The sequence below is a fragment of the Gadus morhua genome, chromosome 12, assembly GCF_902167405.1.
Source record: "Gadus morhua chromosome 12, gadMor3.0, whole genome shotgun sequence".
In the NCBI taxonomy this organism is placed as follows: Eukaryota; Metazoa; Chordata; class Actinopteri; order Gadiformes; family Gadidae; genus Gadus; species Gadus morhua.
Genome location: NC_044059.1, coordinates 11,394,969 through 11,415,502, shown reverse-complemented (window position 1 = coordinate 11,415,502; position 20,534 = coordinate 11,394,969). Strand labels below are relative to the sequence as shown.

The 20,534-nt window shown below is 48.1% G+C and overlaps 2 protein-coding genes across 4 annotated transcripts in view; one reads left to right on the top strand and one right to left on the bottom strand.

Moving 5' to 3' along the window:
* The first annotated feature begins 2,912 nt into the window (after positions 1-2,912).
* On the top strand, positions 2,913-7,353 carry LOC115555568 (DET1- and DDB1-associated protein 1). Its single transcript, XM_030372506.1, has 5 exons — positions 2,913-3,298; positions 4,029-4,109; positions 4,255-4,306; positions 4,834-4,895; positions 5,389-7,353. The coding sequence occupies exons 1-5, from the start codon at positions 3,290-3,292 to the stop codon at positions 5,491-5,493; spliced, it is 309 nt and encodes a 102-aa protein (XP_030228366.1). The 5' UTR covers positions 2,913-3,289; the 3' UTR covers positions 5,494-7,353.
* Positions 7,354-8,423: 1,070 nt separating this feature from the next.
* ano8b (anoctamin 8b) overlaps positions 8,424-20,534 on the bottom strand; it is a 39,498-nt gene continuing 27,387 nt past the window's right edge. For all 3 annotated transcript variants that reach the window (XM_030372503.1, XM_030372504.1, XM_030372505.1), the window contains exons 9-19: positions 20,145-20,297; positions 19,530-19,656; positions 18,671-18,726; positions 18,452-18,526; positions 17,395-17,642; positions 16,461-16,623; positions 14,966-15,319; positions 14,213-14,404; positions 13,651-13,782; positions 12,727-12,837; positions 8,424-12,203 (exon numbers count right to left, since the gene is read on the bottom strand). In XM_030372503.1, the coding sequence (XP_030228363.1) occupies positions 11,454-12,203; positions 12,727-12,837; positions 13,651-13,782; positions 14,213-14,404; positions 14,966-15,319; positions 16,461-16,623; positions 17,395-17,642; positions 18,452-18,526; positions 18,671-18,726; positions 19,530-19,656; positions 20,145-20,297 (2,361 nt within the window). In that variant the 3' untranslated portion in view covers positions 8,424-11,453. The remainder of the gene's footprint in view (positions 12,204-12,726; positions 12,838-13,650; positions 13,783-14,212; positions 14,405-14,965; positions 15,320-16,460; positions 16,624-17,394; positions 17,643-18,451; positions 18,527-18,670; positions 18,727-19,529; positions 19,657-20,144; positions 20,298-20,534) is intronic.

The window sequence follows — 20,534 nt, the reverse complement described above, 5'->3', positions numbered from 1 at the left end:
TCAACCCTTATGTTTTTTTTCATGACGACCAAAGAAAAACAACAGTGTTACCCCCTATGTTTTATTTGATAAATATCGCCAGTGTTACCCCTTATGTTTATTTCATGACGGCCGATAAAAACCGACAGTTACCCCTCATGTTTTTTCCATGTTGACCAATAAATAACGACAGTGGTACCCCTGTCGACGTTTTTGCGGGGATCCGAACCTGGGCCCTGTACCACGAAGCTCGCTTAGAGGGTTAGCGGGGTATGTTGAGCTCCAAGCCTGGGTTAGTTGTACCACGAAAGTCGATCTCTTTTAGCGTCGCTGTATCACCATGGTGACTTATGCTCGCAACCAAACCTGGGGGGTATACCACGAAGCTCGCTGAACATACCCAGGCTTTCTTGGGAAAACCTGGCTCGACAGAGCCGCAACTCGCAATCAGAGTTAAATGGTACCACGAAGCTCACTTTAGATTCAATTAGTTGAACCAGGTTTTCCGCTTTAGGTTCAGTGCGCGTGCACGTGAAAGGGGCCTTTTTTGCGTCATTTTTCTCACCTTTACGATAGATCAAGCAGTCTATATGCGTAGAAGTGAAAATATTCTGCATATTGTCTGTAAAATAACTATGCCAAATGCAAAATTGTTCGCCATTAATCCAAATAGAATGATGATGATTTAAAAATGCATAAGCAACGTCCATCCTGCCTTATTCTATCATTTAGGGAATTCACTTTAAATACACCCAATTTAAGAAATGTACGGCATGTTTTCGACTGCCGAGAGGTAGCGGCTCTAGCGTAATGGATTGGTATAAGACCCGAACGCCAGCGACCGGGGTTCAATTGCGCCGGTCTATCATCATGCATTTTACCCCCATAGATGTGGTGCCAGCACGGCCTTGAAAATATGGGTTCAAGTTCGAAATAAGCACAAAAATATAATTCCATAAGCTTTAGTGAATAAGTATTCCATATGCATGAGAATTAGGACTTTTTAAGCTTCACATAAATTTGCATCACTTGGGAGTCGACCCCCCCACGCCGAAATTCAAGACTGACGCGCTACCTCCACTCTAGCACTCTGTCGAGGAGACACAATGCGCAACAGTAATCATTGTCTACATAAGGTCCAAAAGGACGATCAAATAACGAACACCCTCTGATGATAATCTGTATCTCTCATGAAGAACCCCAATTTCGTTGTTTGCACAATGACAATAAAGTCTGAAATCTGAATATCGTCAGACAATGCCAAGGGATCGGTTCTGTCCCGTAAAACCCTCTGTCTCCGGAGAGACGCCTGTACGAGAAGTGCGCCGGGGTCCACGGGAACACCCACAAATGGTGACGCCATTGTCAGAGGAGGGGCTAGGAAGCTGCGCACGCCGATTTAAGTAGCCGATCTCCGGCTAGACTAAGCCGAAAAACTGCTCCACAGTGTGCTGACAGTGTGCTGGAGTGGAGGTAGCGCGTCAGTCTTGAATTTCTGTGCGGGGGGTTCGACTCCCAAGTGATGCAAATTTATGTGAAGCTTAAAAAGTCCTAATTCTCAAGCATATGCAATACTTATTCACTAAAGCTTATGGTATTATATTTTTGTGCTTATTTCGAACTTGAACCCATATTTTCAAGGCCGTGCTGGCACCACATCTATGGGGGTAAAATGCATGATGATAGACCAGCGAAATTGAACCCCGGTCGCTGGCGTTCGGGTCATATGTGGTCGATAGTGTTTGAATGTGGTCGATAGTGTTTAAATGTGGTCGATAGGGTTTACATGTGGTCGATAGGGTTTACATGTGGTCGATAGTGTTTAAATGTGGGCGATAGGGTTTACATGTTTAAATGTGGTCGATAGGGTTTAAATGTGGTCGATAGGGTTTACATGTGGTCGATAGGGTTTACATGTGGTCCATAGTAGTGTTAAATGTTCTTTTCCCTCTCTCTCCACCTCATCCCTCACTCTCCACCTCAAGCTGGTGTGTGGTGAGCGTTCTGGCGCCGATTGGCTGCCGTGCATCACCCAAATGGGTGCTACATACTGGTGGTGGTTAGTGAGGTCCCCCCCCCCCTTCACTGTAGGCGTCTTTGAGTGTCTAGAAAAGCGCTAAATAAATTCAATGAATGAATTATTATATACCAATCCATTACGCTAGAGCCGCTACCTCTCAGTGGTCGAAAACATGCAATACATTTCTTAAATAGGGTGTATTTAAAGTGAATTCCCTAAATGATAGAATAAGGCAGGATGGACGTTGCTTATGCATTTTTAAATCATCATCATTCTATTTGGATTAATGGCGAACAATTCTGCATTTGGCATAGTTATTTTACAGACAATATGCAGAATATTTTCACTTATACGCATATAGACTGCTTGATCTATCGTAAAGGTGAGGAAAAATGACGCAAAAAACGCCCCTTTCACGTGAACGCGCACTGAACCTAAAGCGGAAAACCTGGTTCAACTAATCGAATCTAAAGTGAGCTTCGTGGTACCATTTAACTCTGATTGCGAGTTGCGGCTCTGTCGAGCCAGGTTTTCCCAAGAAAGCCTGGGTATGTTCAGCGAGCTTCGTGGTATAGGGAGCTGTTTAGAGTGTTTACCTCCGAACTTATCAATGCACCATCAAGACACCGGATAAAGTCATCACAAAGGTTATACTTGACTTTATAATTCAATAAAAAACAACAGTGTTACCCCTTATGTTTTTTTTTCATGACGACCAATAAAAAAACACAGTTATGGTTTTTTTCAACCCTTACGTTTCAACTGTATAAAGGACCTTAACAACAAACATGGTGTAACCCTTTATTATTCAAAAAGTTAGTTTATTATGTTTCTGATCAACCAGTTATCCTTCACTGGTCAAATGAGATCGGACTGGATGCACCCTACACCACGTGGTTGAGCGCAACAGCCAATCAACACTCGAGGGGGTGTGGCTTCAGAAAGCGTCGCCACCATCCAGCCATCATGCTAGGCTAGCCGGAGTAGCCCAGTCCAGTGCTAACCACCAGCTAACTCACATTGTGACCCATGTAGAACACATTCAGCCACGGGGGGATAACGGTTTGATCGATTCGAGGACCGAATGGATGAAAGGAGCGATGTGCACTTGAGGTGTATCGTTTTGTTCTACCAAAGGACCTCCGTGAACAGCCCCCTCGGCTAGGACCCGGGCTACCTCGGCTAGCCGCACACACCGCTTGCTACTATCACGACCAACACAGCAGCAGACACACGGGACCAGCCGCCACACACGCCGGGGATAGTGCGTCATCACTCCTTCCCAGGGCCATGGAAAAGGTAACTCTTCCCCGTGGACACGGTAGACGAGCCGCACACACGTGTCACGTAGTAAGCCGCGGAGACATGAACGCCGGCTGGGAACTTCAGGGAGCTAGCTGCTAGGCTCTCCTGCTGGATCTTCCCTGGCTGCCCCCCCCCCCCCCCCCCCAGCCCCAGGCCACACTGGACCCTGATTCGGGCACTTGGGGCTCATTGTATCACTGCTGACCAGGGCGTTTAGACACTTAGACACTTGGTATTTTTAAGGGTTTTACACACAGTTCCCTTGGACGCCGCGTCTGCCAAGTATTGAAACATGTACTCAATCGCTTTCAATGTTAAGGAAACGCCCGACTGATGGCACTGTTGGCAGTGATTTCAGGGTGGCTGAATCCAGTTGTCAAACTGGTATCGTCGCCTATTCATTTACTGACGACAGCATTGGAGAACTCGACATTCAACACTGGTTGCACATACATTGGTTTGATTCAATCAAACTCACTCTACCTGCCTGTGACTCACTCTACCTGCCTGTGTTGGAATGTTAATGCCTGTGTTGGAATGTTAATGTATGAATACAATGAATGCTAAAAATACAGGTTAAAATAATTGTTAAATGCTTTGTAATGTAATGGGGTGACTCCGAAATGCATTTCATCCTCAAATCGAGGGAAATACAGCATGACACATCCACTTTCATTTTGCTGCATCTCGAGGTACTGCTCATCCCAACATGTTCTTCCCACAGGCAGACTTTTTGAAAGGGCTTCCTGTCTACAACAAGAGTAACTTCAGCCGATTCCATGCAGACTCCGTTTGCAAAGCCTCTGTAAGTACTGTAGCCCCCTGCGAATCACATCTGTCGCCGTTCAGGCTTTAGTCTGCATTTCAGTGGGTTGTGACAGGGCGAGGATTGTGCTGGTACCATGTATTGTGCAATGATATGAAGGGTTCATTGGGTTGTTGTTTTGCAGAACCGTAGGCCGTCGGTCTACCTGCCCACCCGTGAATACCCCTCAGAACAGAGTGAGTACTGAGCCCTCTACAGGGCCCCCACCTTGGGGTCAGGGCCCCATGTAGGTTGGCCTGATGGGCACATGGCGTTGCAGGAGATTGCTGACTTGTTATAAGTGCTAGAAATTTGACGGTGCATTTTTATGTAAAAATTGGGTTAAACACAGCATAGGTCCTGTAAAGGTCTAGTACATATGAACAGATTGACGTACGAATCGTAGACATAAAGGAAGCAATGAAGTGTGCGGAGATGCGGAAACCCTACGCCCACCGGGACATTGATATCACTGACAGATGGTGGGGGGGTGTATCACAGTATGGGCAGGCAAATGCACACAGAAATTTAAAGAGACGGGGATGTTGGGTCCCAGCCATCGCCCGGAAAAGGATTGGGAGTCACTGTTTTTATCACAACTATAAAAAAAAAAAGACATGCAAAAGAAACATGCGTTCAAAAGTAAACAAGGATTAATACATAGTGGAGTGTGAATGTTGTTGGTCGGAGAGGAGCTGAAGTGTGTGTTTTGGGTCCTTTGCAGTTATTGTGACAGAGAAAACCAACATCCTTCTGCGATATCTTCATCAGCAGTGGGACAAAAAGGTACATCACGCACAGAACCACTGTTTCTTAATTGTCGTGGAAATATAATTTCTAATAATATCACAAATGATGTTGCCTTCTTTACTTGTGACAAGTTGGCTGAAAAGGCCTTTGGTATTAATGTTCCTTACAGCTAGAGAGTCTTTACTCTCTCAAATTAAGTGACGTATTTTGATGAACATTTGCATACAAATCGTTCCATCAGGATGGAGGTGGAAGTTTCCCTCTAAGAATCATGAACACCCATTATCTCTCTAAAGATGCTTGGTAAATGCTGCCAGTCTGTCATCATGTGCTTAAAGTGGCAATGAGGTGTCGCACAGGAAATGTTTTTTTGTCAACCATTCATTCAAGGATAGTAAAGTTCTCTTATGCATCCATCGAGTTTAAGGGGATTCCAATCACACCGTCGTATCACTTGAGGCTGCCACCATCATGAACCAAATGCTGAGGCATCGTCTGACTTTCTCCATCTCGCTTCTTTCGTCAACAGAATGCCGCCAAGAAGCGGGAACAGGAACAGGGGGAGGGAGACAGTCCTGCGCCGCCCAGGAAGATCGCCAGGACAGACAGCCAAGAGATGAATGAGGACTCATAAGTGTGTGTGTGTGTGTGTGTGTGTGTGTGTGTGACTGTGTGTTTGTCTGTCTACAGGGCATAGCCTATATAAATGACGACTGGTCCCTGGTTTAGCGCTGTTGTTTCTGTATTTGCGATGTACATGTCCCAGCATGGAGCCGTCCCGTGCTAGAGCTAGGCTCCGCCCACTCGGTGGACGTGGGCTCATTGATACTCGTCCCGGTCTGATGATGATGGTGGTGAACAGGACTACTGCGTGTGAACGCCTTAACCCAAGGAGGACGCTGACGCCGTAACCATTAGGCACCGTGTGCTCGACCAGTGGTTTAACCATTCACCGAATTAGAAACGATCCAAATTGATATCGCCCCCTTCTCAAAGTTCAAAAGAAGTCTTACGAATGAGCCGATTGTGTGACATGACGTGTACAGTGCAACGTGGGGATGTCCGGTGAACCCCTGACCAGCTCTTAACCAGTAGAGCTCTTCACGGCTTTGCTGGTTTTTGCGTCGTTTTTTTTTTTTTATTCTTTGTAAATGTCGTATGTGCAGTGGTTTGCCTGCATGAGTTGTAACTATGTAAGTATGTATCAAGTGGAAGGAAATGCTGAAAGCATCTGGAACCGTGAGAGACAGACTCAGCCCCCAGTTAACTTCAGAATTAACACTGTAATTAAAAACCTCCAGTGCTGGATAGCAAAACCTATACTGTCAAACATTACTGGAAAGAGTCCGTCGAGATTTTTTGAATTGAGGTGTTTTAATTCTTTCATCTGATTGTGGCTATTGGTGTTTGGCTCTGAGCTTCCTGCCAGCCCTCGTGCCCCACATTGTGGAGGGAGGGGGCACTGCCACATATATCCTTACCATTCAATATAAAAGACCCAAGATTGCACTGTGAAGAACGGCACACAACATTGGAGATTGCTCGTTTGCGTTTTATTATTTTAAACTTGGAATATAAAATATGCATCTACGTTTACCTTTGGTCAATGTTTTGTTTTGGGATTTTGGAGGAATTCTGGAGCTAGCCCCCTTTTAGCTCATGTCTTAACACAAGTGGGGATGGGCCAAGGTTCCTCCAAAAGGTGTGTGGTCTAACGGATTCAGTTCTTCACCCGTTTTCTTTTAGCATTAAAGTTACAGTGACGCTGAATCTGAATCTGATTGCACAATGAGGCACTGCACAGGTGGTGGAGACTTAAGAACCCATGTTAGGGTCAGAGTGTAGATGGGGAGGGCGGATTCATGAGGACGGATGAATAAGGGCCAGAGCCAGAAGTAGTTTCTCAAGTTAAACATTGTTTCTGCCTTCGATGTCAAACGTTTTGTAACGGGCCGTTCCCCGGGCCAGGGTCTTATGACGGCTGTCTGCTGCCAGTCTCTACTCTGCTCTTCCGACTGGGCGAGTACACAGTGATTACACATCTGTATACATGCCACGGTTAATCAAAGAGGCTGATGCCCCATCTGTTGGCAGGCAGAGACTGAGCTGGGGGAGTGAGGCTTACAGTAGACGGATCCCGGGTGTTTAAGGGTATTACAATTATAGGAATCGCCCTGGAGTGCATAAATGAAGCATTTGTGCATTTGAGTGCACTTTTTCTAATCTAATTAACACTGCCCAGCAAATGAACTGCGACGCCACCTCTCCTGTCTTACAGCCGTAGACGCTGCGATGTGGGCCGGCGCCGTGGTTTCTCATCTTCCTCCTAACCATGCAATATAAACACGTGTCTGATCCTAAATCCCAGAACCATGTCAGGCTTCTGCTTCTTCGTTAGACTGTTCTGCGACTCCTTAGGCTGTGCCTCATGTTATTTACTAGGAATGGACGTATTCCTTTTAGCTTTGCTGCAATAAATATGGATTGAAATTAATTTCATGGTCATGTATTTATTATTTTCCTTATCTACAGTTAGAGTTGCAAAGCGGCAGAAAGTTCCATGGAAAGTTGAGCTTGGAAATTATGATTCTTTTAATTTTAAGATCTTAGAGCATGTTTGGGTTCAGTCATTATCAAGTGTGTTTTTCGCAAATGTGTTGAATACTTTAATGCTGGGATACACCGTAGGTCTTCGCAACCATTTGCGTCCAGCTGACATTCCTCCATCACGTGTGGACAGGTAACTCTTGTACTGATCTTAGACCGCGTTCTCCTACCACTACTGAATCCTCCTTATCGCGCCGAAGTTGAAGGTACCCACGGAGTGCCACTGCTTCTACAGTCTGAGTAGGAGGGAGGCGTGTGGTGATACTGTGGTGAGAATAGCCCCTGGTTGTGTGTGTGTTACATTAATAGCCTAATCAATTTACCTAAGTACTTTGCAAATTACTATGAATTAAGAATTGGCCTGAAGAATTACCACTTAAGACCAGAGTTAAAGAGCGATGTACCCCTTTTCTTTGACGCATCATCGTATAATAAACCCGTGTCGCTCAAAACACTAATTATGGTCTGCTCACTATGTGCCACGGTGCGTGAAGAGCAGACTCATAATTTGTGCTTTGAGGGACACGCATTACGGTAATTACGGTAGTGTTACGACTCGAGCGACACCGGTGATTCGCCTACGATGATGTAATTGTTATAATGAATGCGTTTTTCCACATATAACTTGATGTACAATACAAATCCGACTTTATAGATACAATATCTCAAATTAAATATTAATAACCTTGTTCAGACAGAATAAATCCCAGGTTAGTATTTAGCATCTTGTTAGCATCAAGTTCAAGTAGAATCAAGTTCAGGAATAGACAAATCATTAAAGCACACAATCTACAACGTAGGCCTATGCCAATGGCCACTGAATGATTGAAAACCAGCTATACATTTCCCATACGTCTTAATGGAAGGTTTGGAAACTTTCCTGAGATTTAACTTCCTTCCATGATAGAGAAAGTGTGTCCATATTTGCAAGGGATAGAACAATCTTTTAAAGTCATACATTTTGAAATTATTTTATTATCTATTTCTCATGTCTTACAAAAATATGACAAAATAAATTAACAGAAATAAATAATCCAATTTCCCAGAATCATATCTTGAAAAGTTTTTTTTTGTACAGTGGTACATTGGAAGAGCATATGATAGGTTTTCCGTAAGCGCTGCTTTCACGCAGACGTCTTCAGCTCCAACGGCCACCAAACCGCCGTGGACCGCGTCCCACCAACCAGGCTCCCGGGACCCCCACCCACCGCCTCCACCCCACCTGCTCCGGAGCGCAAACGGAGCGCGCACACCGTGGTTACACACAGAAACGACCAGAAAACAGAAACAGAAACAGCTGATATTGAATCCGGGGACGGCCACTCACGGTGGTTCTCAGCCGTCGACACAGAGACCTCTGCAGAGTAGCGAGTGTTAGGGGGGTTCGGCGGTGTCAGTTTAGTCTAAACTAGCTTTTGAACGTTATGTCTTTGTGACGGGAGTAAGATCACGCGTTAGAGCACCGAGACCGTGACTGAGAACGCTAATTAGCACTCTTCCTCACGTCTTAGGTCAATCATCCCCGTCGGAATAACAATGATCACATTGTAACCTAACTGAAGAGGGCGAAAGCTGTAGGAGTGAACGATGTTATTGACAAGTCCTGCTCAAAGTCCTAAGCTCAGCCGAGGACAGTCACACTGGGCTGTCTGTGATCAGGGAGATGGGTCCTACATGACAGGGAGGTGGAATAGGAGAGGCGCTCGCTCTACCCAATATACAATCATGACAATGACTTTCAAATGTGGAAAAACAAGACGATAAACGAAAGCCATTTTTTCCCTTATTGCATTGAAAAATGGTTTTGCTTTACTGTGTTAAAAGATGTTAGACAACTTCGATATTGTAAAGTTTGGCTGCAAAGCTGAAGAGACAAACATCTGATAGAGGAAGGGGGTGTGATGGAGCGGAACATGTTGATTGCCTCTGTGTTCACCATAGCCCCCATTAAGAAACAGAGGGAGAGAGATGGGTGAATGTTTATGCAGCTGGATGTTAAGTCAAGGGCTTTCCCTCATCTTTTGAACCATAGGTCTGTGCCTTCTCAAATGATGACCTACCAGTAACACAGATGGAAACCATCGAGGGAACACATCGATACAGGTACTGCAACTAGGCATCGTAGAGAAACAGGACTGCGACCGCTAACCTAGACATGAGTAGGACAGTGAAGTCCCCCACAACAACCGTGTTATTGCAAAGAAGTCTGTCAGAGGCGAGGGTCAGGAGATGCATAGTTTACATTTCCGTTGCTAAACTTTGCAGTGCAACAGCCCCTCTGTGTTTGTGTGTGTGTCTGTGACTGTGTGTGTATGTGTTTGTGTGTCCCCTCACCACTGCATTTCATTCATAGAGACGCTGGGGTTTTACGCATCTTAAACCCCATCAACTGATTGGACGAAACATTTCGCTGGGCAACGATTCATTTGCAGCTCTATTGCCCCCCCTGCTGGAGACACTACGGAACCGAAATAGTGGTAAGGTAGTGACTAAATGATAGTTCATATACCGCATTTATATCCAATGACATGAACACATTATTCTGTATAGTTCACTTTACTGAAACAAATATAAAAAAAGCACTGTTTTGGTAAAAAAAAAAGAAGAGAGAAAGTAACCCCATACATTGCAAGGAATACAGGAAACGGTATGTATAAAAATGTAGTTCAAAGTAAATCAGAGCTACAATCATAAAATAACAAAATAAAAAACTGCTTTGTCAACAACAGCATTGTCTGTGTAATGACGGTTTAAAGAAACTCTTGCATAATGCTATGAGCCCCCCCCCCCCCCCCCCCCACGCAGAAAGATGGGGTTCTACTGAGCAGGGTGTTTGGATTTAGTGCAAATGTTACCCCCCCCCCCGTACATACAAACAAACACACACCTTCATCGGAAAGTTTCACTCAAAGCCACGCCCACAGGCCCTGATGAGGAAATCTTCCCAGCCTCGACCCCCCCCCCCCCCTCCCCCACACCCTTCTGCGTATTGATTTGAAACGACAGAGTTCTCTAGGAAGCGGTTTCTCTCCCCAGCCCCGTCAGAAGGACTCTGATATTGCCTCTTGATGTGAATGAGGGTTTGTGATGCTGGGATGTGATGCTGTTGAGAAAGCTAGTACCTTCAAAATAAACTAGAACTCCTAAAGAGTGGTTTAAAAAGCCACCGTGTTATGGTTTTGGGGGTTTGTGTGATGATTGATCAAATTTTGCAGAACAGTTTGGGATTAAAACGCAGATTGATATTGCTTGTCCTAAATTTACACTTAAGTATAAAAGTGAAGGGTCCAGGATTCCCTCAAAGTTAAAAATGAGACTGATATTATCTAATTATAAATCGGTTTAATTTGAGCTAGCAGTGCTCAGTGTTAGCTGATTTAACCTGCGTTTCCTTCCTGTTCTCCCTTCACTCTGGTCGTATTCTAGTGGCAGGGCCACAGAGACACTTAACATGTTTGACCCCCAGAAAACCAAGAAGTACAGCTCTCGGCGCTTTAAAGGCTTCAAAAGATCCGAAACGCAGCTCATGCATTTCTTTATGTATTGCAGACGTGTGTGTCTATGTGAGTGTGTCTATGTGCGTGTGTGTCTCTGTGTGTGTGTGTGTGTGCGTGCATGTGTGTCGCGTGAGTGCGTGCATGCGTGTGTGTTCCTCGTGTGCGTTTGGGGGCATGACAGCAGGGCTTATGTCTTTTTCCCGGGACGACTCGTGTGTGTTTTTGTCCATCAGCCAAAAAAAGGAAAATAAAAGCATTCCACTGCAGCCGAACCATCTTTCCTCCCCTTCCCCTCCTCCTTGTCCCCCACCTCCTCGTCCCCTCCCCTCCTAGCCCCCTCCCTCCTAGCCCCCTCCCTCCTCGTCGTGGTTCTGCTGCCCGGGCGCGGACACTCCCCTGTTCCGGCGCGGGGTCGCGTGTCTCCTCCCCCTTTTCACAGTAAGCGCCTCGCTGCTCCGCCGCGGACGGGACCCGGACCTCGGGGTCCCTCCTAGGCTTTGTGGTCCGGGTCGGAGGAGGGGTGGCCGTTCTCCGGCCCCCCGTTGCACCCCGGCGCCGGGATCTCGTCCGGCACGCCGTTCAAGTCCGCCCGGGACGGCAGCCGGCCGCCGCCGTCGGAGGAGGAGGAGCCTCCGTTCACACAGGCCCCGCCCTCCGTCTTCCCGAAGTTAAAGAGTTTTCCGGGGTTGAAGGCCTTGCTGGGCGACTGGGAGCGCTCCTGGGAGCCGCTCCCGGACACCGAGGACGACGACGAAGAGGAAGATGTCACGGCGGCGGCGGCGACCTCCTTCCTGTTCTCGGGCGACTTGAGGAACTTGAAGCTCAGGAAGCCCGGCAGCTTGGGCTCGGCGCCCGTGGGCGACTGGGGCGAGCGGGCACCGGCGCCCGACGAGAACTTGCCCTGCAGCGGCATGATCTGCTTGAGCTTCATCACGTTGTTGTTGGCCAGCAGCGAGCTGGGCCGCTTGGGCTTCTCGCCGCTCCCGCCGCCGCCGCCGCCTCCTCCTCCTCCACTGGCCCCGCCCCCGCCGGACGAGCGGGACTTGCTGCCATGGGACTTGTCATGGTGGTGGTCCCCCCCGCCGCCGCCGCCGCCCCCGGAGGCGCCGTCCCCCCCCTTGCCCTCGCCGCGCTCCCTCTCGCGGCGGGCGGCGTGCTCCGCCTGCCGCTGCCGCTCCTCCTCCTCGCGCTTGCGCCGCTGCAGCTGCTGGTAGTGCTGCTGCGCCTGCCGCTCGTGCTTCTGCAACGACAGGAGAGACGGCCAATCAGGTGGCCGAACAGGCGCTCGGGGGGGGGGTGATCCTCGTCCAATCACCACAGGCGGTGAATGTTGTGGGCGGAACAAGGTTTTAATGAATGGATGGTGATGGATAGGGTTTATGGGAAATGTAGTTTAGTGGTAGGAGGTGAGCAAAGGATCCCAGCAGTTAAAACAAGGTGTGTGTGTGTGTGTGTGTGTGTGTGTGCGTGCGTGCGTGCGTGCGTGCGTGCGTGCGTGCGTGCGTGCGTGCGTGCGTGCGTGCGTGCGTGCGTGCGTGCGTGCGTGCGTGCGTGCGTGCGTGCGTGCGTGCGTGCGTGTGTGTGTGCCTTATTTTGTACATTTGTTTCAATGTTTTAAGAATGTATCGGTGCCAATCTGAATAAACTCGTTATGTTCATATGGAAATTAAGAAATTAGCCTTCATTCATATTCATTACTTGGTTGCTCTCCAAAAGATGTTTTTTTTCCGGAGCCAGGGTATTTCATAACAAAGCTGGTTTACCTTGAAGGCCTCTCTGCGCTGGTACTCCAGCTTGGCCATCTCCTCCTCCACCCAGTTGGGAATATCAGGGATGGACACGTGGATGATGTACTTCAGCAGGACCGCAAAGTGCTGCGCACACACAAACACACACACACACACACACACACACACACACATACACACAGAGGAGAGGATGTGGATTCAGAATGAAACAGGGATATCAAACCCATTTGTTATGATGTTGTAACCCAAAACTAGATTTGGGTCACAACATGATCTCTCTCCCAGGCCTGGCTGCATTACCGGGCCAGGACAGAGCTCCAGGCTGTCCACCTGTGTCCACATATAGCAACGCCTCCGCCGCCGTTTGAAGGGTTATTTTGAGCTCTGTGCGCTACTAGAGCTAATAGTATCACAAACAAACGTTGTAAACCTGTGCTGTTGCTTTGGATGAAGGAGCCTTAAGGCAGGGCATTACGTTGATCTACATTTTCCCACGGTTGTGTGTATTGCTCATTTGGCGGTCAAAGTACTGTGAATATGGAATTGCCTTAAAGAGCTAGTGAACTGAAAACTGTTTTCTCTTTGTCATTTGTCTTATATGATCGTCAACAAGGTATTCTATGTCATTGTATAAGTGTTGCTGAAATTAGTACCCAGTTTATTGAAATCTCTGTGTTTGAATCACAGCTGAAACAGTGGGTTCACTGGCTCTTCAAGAAACAAAAAAGGTACAGTGAGCTCCCAAAGCCTACACTACTGACTCAGAATCCTCCTTTGTCTCTGAGATGTGAATACAATTAAGTGGAGGACAGAGCAGTCTAGCACAACTACCATCTAACAGTCAGGCAAAGCTCAATGTATTAACGTCTGCCAAACCACGACTCTATAGGGCGGATTGAAGAGGGACTGGTATATGGTGGGGGGGTGGGGGGGGTGTACCTCCAGGATGACGATGGAGATGATGGCCATCTCGGGGCTGAGCCAGGGGAAGAGACGCTGGAGCTGGCCGCACTGTCCAATCAGGTAACAGTTGACGATGATGGCGATCAGACCCATGGCCTCCATGGCCGTCTGAGGAGGGAGAAGAAGCAGCTAGGTCAAACCTTACGTTTAATTCAGTCAAATAAAAATGCACAACTTGTGTACCCTTTGTCTGTTTTATTTTTTTTAGTTATTATTTTACTCTCCTCCAGCTCAATTAATCCATCGAGGCAGAATACAGGGAGGGGTGAGGGGAATCGTTATTGAAGGGAGACATCTTGCCTCGTTCAGGGAGGAAGTCCATGTAAGGCGTGGGGGGCGGAGCCAGCGGGGCTGCAAGCTATCTCCTCTCCAATAACAATTCCCCTCGTCCCTCCCTGCCGTCGGACACACAACCCGTCTCAAGAACACATTCTGCGGGTGACCCGAGGGCACCCTGAATCGGCCAATAGGATCCCTGACCCCCCCAACCGTGTGTCTGACCCACACATCGGCCAATCAGAAACCCCGTGCGTCTGACCTGCCATTGGCCGATGCACTCCACCCTCTGGCCGAAGGGCCTCTGCAGGCCGCTGCAGAGCTTGAAGGCGTCGCTGCGGATCTCGATGATGTTGTTGATGAGCGCGCACAGAGCGGCCAGCGGGAAGGCCGAGGAGAACAGCACCACGTAGCCGAACTGGACGAACATCTCCTGGTAGTCCCCGAACGTGTCCTGAGAGGAGGGGGGAATACACCATTTACCTCACCCTGACGGCTCCTGACGAGCTGGCTGTCGCCTTGCGTGGCCGTCGGTGTGTGAACACGAGAATGTGTGAATTAACCACTGTAAGGACCAATCCCATTTCTACCCCTTACCCCTTCCCCTTACCCCTCCCCCTTGTTTTGAAGGGGTAAGGGGAAGGGGTAAGGAGAAGGCGTAAGGGGTAGAAATGGGATTGGGCCTAAGGCCCAATCCCATTTCTACCCCTCACCCCTTCCCCCTTCAAATCAAGGGGGAGGGGTAAGGGGTAGAAATGGGATTGGGCCTAAGTCGCTTTGGATAAAAGCATCTGCTAAATGCTCTGATGTTATACGGATATGGGCGTTTCATTGATTGAACGCAACGAGGGTTCCTTTAAAGGGGTGATATTACGACATCATGCCACCGGGTGTGAGCGTGATTAGCCGCTACAAAGCCTGCCTTTTCCTCTGCTTGAGTGACATGGCGGCTCGATATCACCCCTTTAAGGCTCCCTTTTAGAAGAGAGGCCCCGGGCCCCGTGCCCCCCCCTACCTCGTAGGTCTGCATGCAGCTCTCCACCTCCGCCTGCGTCAGCGTCTTGTTCTCCCGCTCCTCCGGTGGGTCGATCCACGACTCCCGCTTGGCCCTCGGCTCCGCCCTCTCCGGGCCCCCCCGCCCCTGCTTCCTCTGCCGCGCCCCCCCGTGCTCCGCCCCCCCTGCCCCCACCCCCGTCGTGGCCCCGCCCCCCCCGGCGTGGTGCGGCTCCTTGATGTCGTGGACGCCGTTGTCGTCGTCGTCGTCGCACATCTGGAAGACGGAGGCCATGCCCTGCTCCACCATGGTGGGGCTGCCCTCCTCCAGGAAGCTGTCGTCGATGGGGGGGCCGCTGCAGGCCCGCCGCTCCACCTGGAGGGGGAGGAGCCGGCAGGTAAGGGGCGGGACTACATCGTTCCTAAAAGGGGGAGGCCGGGCCTTGTGCGTTTCGCGACAAATTCACGGCAGCAACTGTCGCGATACTGTGAGCGTGCGAGATCTTAATTTTTGATTCGCAGAATAGGTTTTACAAGTTTACAACTGCGGAAGCATCTTTCTCTGTGACTTCAAATTGAACGGCACACGCGTGTGAGTTTCTATTTTTATTTTATACAACTACAAATTCAATTGTCACAGGCGTTTAGCACCAATAATTCCTTCATACTCTTGGCTTATGCTTCTTTGTAATACTCTGCTACGCTACGCAGACAGAAGTGTTTAACTAGAGACAAACCAATCCCCGAGCTGTGCTGGGGTTGGGTTCTCCTTCCCCGGGTGCAGACGCGTGGCTGGTGATAAGCGAGATCCTTTGTGATTGCAAACCCATTCAGACAGCACTACTGAAAAGAAACGCCCAAAACCAGAGCCTAAGTATCAGTGCAACACCAGTCGAGAGGAGAGAGAGGAGAGGAGAGGAGAGATGAGGAGGGGAGTCAGAGAAGGGGGAGGGACAGAGATCCTTTGAGGGAACTGTACGAGTGTTCCACACGCATAATGATATAAAACGAGCGAAGTGGTCGAAGAAGGACCTGGAAACAAACAGCAGAGGGAGTGCGAGTCCTCCAGACCCACGACAGACGACAGACTAGGGCTGCTCGATTATGGGAAAAATCATTATCCAGATTGTTTTGGTCAATATTGAAATCACGATTAATAAAACGATTATTTTTGAGTTTGAAAACTTGTATTTATTCAGCATGTCTCTCCCAAAAAAACCTTTATAACTGAGAGCTTTGAAATGTCGCCTTAAAAAAATACACAAAATGGTCAAAAAGAAAATGTTCCAATCTAAAATAATGTAAATATATGTATCCAGCTGTTCTGCCCTTTCTATAAAAAATGATTTCAAAAATAAATAATTTCAAAAATAAATAAAATCAAAAAAATCGAAAAAATTGATTATGTTAATGTTGTGATCGTTTAACGCTAAAATCGAAACCGCGATCAAAATTTGATTGATCGCCCAGCCCTACGACGGACCAGCGTGCGTCAGTGCGGCGCGCAGGGCGCTCACCTTCTCGATGAAGCTGACCTTCCTGAGCTTCAGCCCGCAGTCCATCAGGCTCTCCTCCTCCGTCTCCCCCTCGCTGAAGCGCCCGCTGTCTGCCTCGTCCCGGTCCGCGCCCCCCTCCTCCTCATCCGGGACCCCGCAGCCCCCGTTCAGACACTTCTTCTCCCTGCCAGGACACACCCCCCGCCGCAACGCACATCCGTTCAAAACAGGAAGGATTTCACGAGCCTTGCTTCGAAACAGGAATTCCCGCTCAGATTCGTCTTTTAGAAGAGAGCCTGTTGTTCCGACATTTCCTCAAACACACACAACAATATGTAGGAAATAAACAAACAATTCAATTCTAACCCTACACACAACATGCAATTTAATATCGAGATCATCTCTGTAAACTGAGTGACTCAGACATGTGTCGCTGTAGACAGCCCTGCACATGGTTCCACAGCGGAGGGGTTTCAAAGCTAAAAGCAGGTTTTCCCCGCCCTGTGGAGACCGAAGGAGTCTTTAATGATATCCAGTCCCGAGCGTGACTTTAGGGACTCGTTTCCCTCGCTCCAATCAAAGAACGGAGATATCGTCTCTCGTCTCCTCCGGTGCCGCCACCGCAATACAAAAAGTTTTCCTTCCCCACGCCTTTGAGTTGGAGAACGTTGTGTTGCATTGTTAACCTTGTTAACATTACAGTACATTTTTATATAACGTTCCGGGAAGAAAGTAATGAAAACCTCAAACTTTGTCCAATGAATCAAAAGAAAAAAGAACAGTATAAAATCTCTTGAGATGTTTTCTGAGTTAACGGGCGGCCAATTGTAAATAACAAAAAAAGGAGATGGAAAATGACATTGTTGTACCTTGCCTGGAAGTAAATTCATATATATTTACTATTATATTATTTAAATAATATATATATTTTTTATTATTATTTTTCATATTTCACCTTCTTTCTGCTTGTCCCTGGCCCGCTCTCTGGCCTCTGAGGCCGGGGCCCAGTGCGGCCTGGTCGCTGGGAGAAGCCTGGGGCTTTCCTGCGGCCAGCCGGGCGTACTTGAGCAGCGCTGAGGAGAAGAGCTCCCACAGGGCCCGGGGGGTGAGGTCGTACAGCTTCTGGCGCTCGTACAAGTAAGGCTGCAGCACCTCCTTCACGTTCTGGAGGAACTGGCGGATGATGAGAAGGGTGGCCAGCATCTGAAGAGAGAGAGACAGAGAGACAGAGAGACAGACAGAGAGACAGACAGAGAGACAGACAGACAGACAGACAGACAGACAGACAGACAGACAGACAGACAGACAGACAGACAAAGACGGACAAACAGAGATACAGAGAGAGACAGAGAAAGGGGAGAGAGAAAAAAAGAGAGAGAGACAGTCAGGCAGAGAGACAGAGGTAGAATGAGAGAGAGCCATGAATACATACAACATTGGATTGCAAACAACTGAATGCCGAAGCACAGGAAATTGAGAACAACTGACACTAGAAAGAAAAAATAGCAAGCAGACAAAGAATTCACAATTTTATTTTAGACGAATAGAAGAGGGTGCCCCATCCAGTAACCCTAGACTATGATTCAACTATTCAATGCCGTACTATACTATGTTTTGCTACGCTATACTATGCTATGGAAACTGTCATTCGTTATATTAAGGCTTCACCTCATTGAAGTATCCCTACATCAGGGGACAGACTGCATCGGCATGTAGCCATAAAGCAGTGATTCTGACTTGGACGAAACCAAAGTAAATTCTGCCGAAAAACAGGACACAATTGTGTGGCTCAATCCATCCATCCCTCCCAACGCATGCAGAAAGTAAAGAGAAGAAACAGACCAAGGACAAACATGGTGCAGACATGAATATTAATGAATGAAATGATGGATGGATGGATGGATGGATGGATGGATGGATGGATGGATGGATGGATGGATGGATGGGACAGTGGTGCACACAGAAACAGAGAGTACAGGCGCTGAACGCTCCGATGCTCTGGTGTCTCCTACCTCTTTCAGACGCTCCATGTCTTTGAGGTAGAACCCGATGTAGAAAAGGCTAAGATAAGAATTTACAAACTGAAACTGCAAGAGAGGGAGACAGAGAGAGAGGAACAGAGAGACAGAGAATGTGGTCAGTTTTTTTGTTGGTGAGAAAACAAACGTAGGCTTATTATAGCACTTAATATTTCAATTTTTCAGTTGAATACGTGATAGGTGAACACTCACAAGAACCATTTTGATGATGAGATGTTTCTCATAGGCACTCTGGAGTCTGTAGTTTTCTGTAGGAACACAGTCACATCAGCATCAAGCGTCTCCCTGCATGACATCCACCACCTGCCCTTTCTCCTGACAGTACTTTGACGGCTGATATAGAATGACCTACGGTATCGCCTTACGCTCCGAGAACGATGTTCTTTCTTGTTGTGGATTAATAGTAACAACAATAAGAATACATTCGATTTGTACAGCGCTTTTCTAAATACTTGCAAAAGACGCTCTATTGAGTGATCACAAAATGTAACATTTAATAAAAACGTACATTAGTAAAAAGATTTAAAAAAAGGAGGAAGGGGAGAAAAGGGAAGGAGGTTATGTGGTGACAGCACTCTTAAAGGAGGTGGGTTTTGAGGGGTTGTTTAAATGAAGGGAGAGTGTTAGCCTGTCCGATGGGGTTGGGAAAGGGAGTTCCATAGGGAGGGTGCGGCCACTGAGACGGCCCTGTTTCCCCAGGTTCGGAGCTTGGTCCTGGGGGTTTTGAGTGTGGTTGTGTCCAAAGACGACCATTGTTAAAGGTCCCATGACATGCAACCAGGTGTGAGTTTAGAAAATCTGGCTCTTCTGACATCACAAGTGGGCGTGTCCACCTAGATGTGTGCCGGATAGATCAGTCTACCAGCCTACCCGGTGGACTGTAACAAACGTTTCTCATCTACCTGTCGTACATCTAGGTGGACACGCCCACTTGTGATGTCAGAAGAGGCCGATTTCCAAAACGGCGTTTAACGGCTAATCACACTCCTACCTGGTGGTATAATATGTCCCCTTTAATGAATGACGCGTCAGAGCTCCTGTCGTGGCTCACCCATGTCGTTGAGCCAGAAGGCTATCTTCCTGTACACTTCGTCACACGCGCTCACAGTGATGGCCAGCATGATCTTGGGGATGAAGCGGGCTAGCCTTGGCATTTCTTTGATCCCCATCACAAACTCCTGCAGGAAAACAAGAAGGGGTTTGGTCAAGGGCCCAATCTACAGCACTACAGCACATTGTAGTGAAATTCATTAAATGATAGCCAGCCAAGAGGGAGAATGTATTTTCTGTCTGACCTTATCTTTACAAGGCTCACATCTTAAGGTTTTAATAATGTAATAGTTTAAACGTTATTAGTAATGACTACACTTTCACCGGATTGAAAATTGATATCGTATTTTTATGATGACACCGAGCAATAATAGCGGAAGGCATCATTATTGAAAAGATTATTAAACATGCAAAAGAAGGGGAGAGGACAAGAGAGGAGAGGAGAGGAAGAAATGTCCACCACTGTCTATGCTAAGCTAAGGCTCAAAGCGTCTCTGCTAAGCTAGGTGACCGTGCTGGAGGGTCCACTGTGGGGGGCCGGGTGGGGGGCCGGGGTGGGGTCCAGGTGGGGGGCCGGGGGTGGGGAGCCAGGGTGGGGGGCCGGGGGGGGTCTGACCTGCAGCTCGAAGCAGACCAGCATGGCCAGGAAGACGACGCAGAGGCAGAGCAGGCAGACGGGCAGGCTGACCAGCCACCTGAACAGGAGCCGCCGCCACGGGGGGTAGAAGTACTCCTCACAGCCGGTGACGGGGCTGCAGCGCTTCACCCCCTGGGGGGGTGGGAGGGTGGTGCACACACGGAGACAAGCGCACACACACACACACAGAGACACACACACACACAGAGACAGACACACACACACACACACACACACACACACACACACACACAGACACACACACACACACACACACACACACACACACACACACACACAGAGACACACACACACGCGCAAAAACAGACACACACACAATTAGATCTGTAAGAGGGCGTGTACGACTAA

Coding starts and splice junctions, on each gene's coding strand:
- LOC115555568 (XM_030372506.1), top strand. Junction 4,110..4,254: donor ACTCCGTTTGCAAAGCCTCT/GTAAGTACTGTA, acceptor GTTGTTTTGCAG/AACCGTAGGCCGTCGGTCTA. Junction 4,896..5,388: donor ATCAGCAGTGGGACAAAAAG/GTACATCACGCA, acceptor TTTCGTCAACAG/AATGCCGCCAAGAAGCGGGA.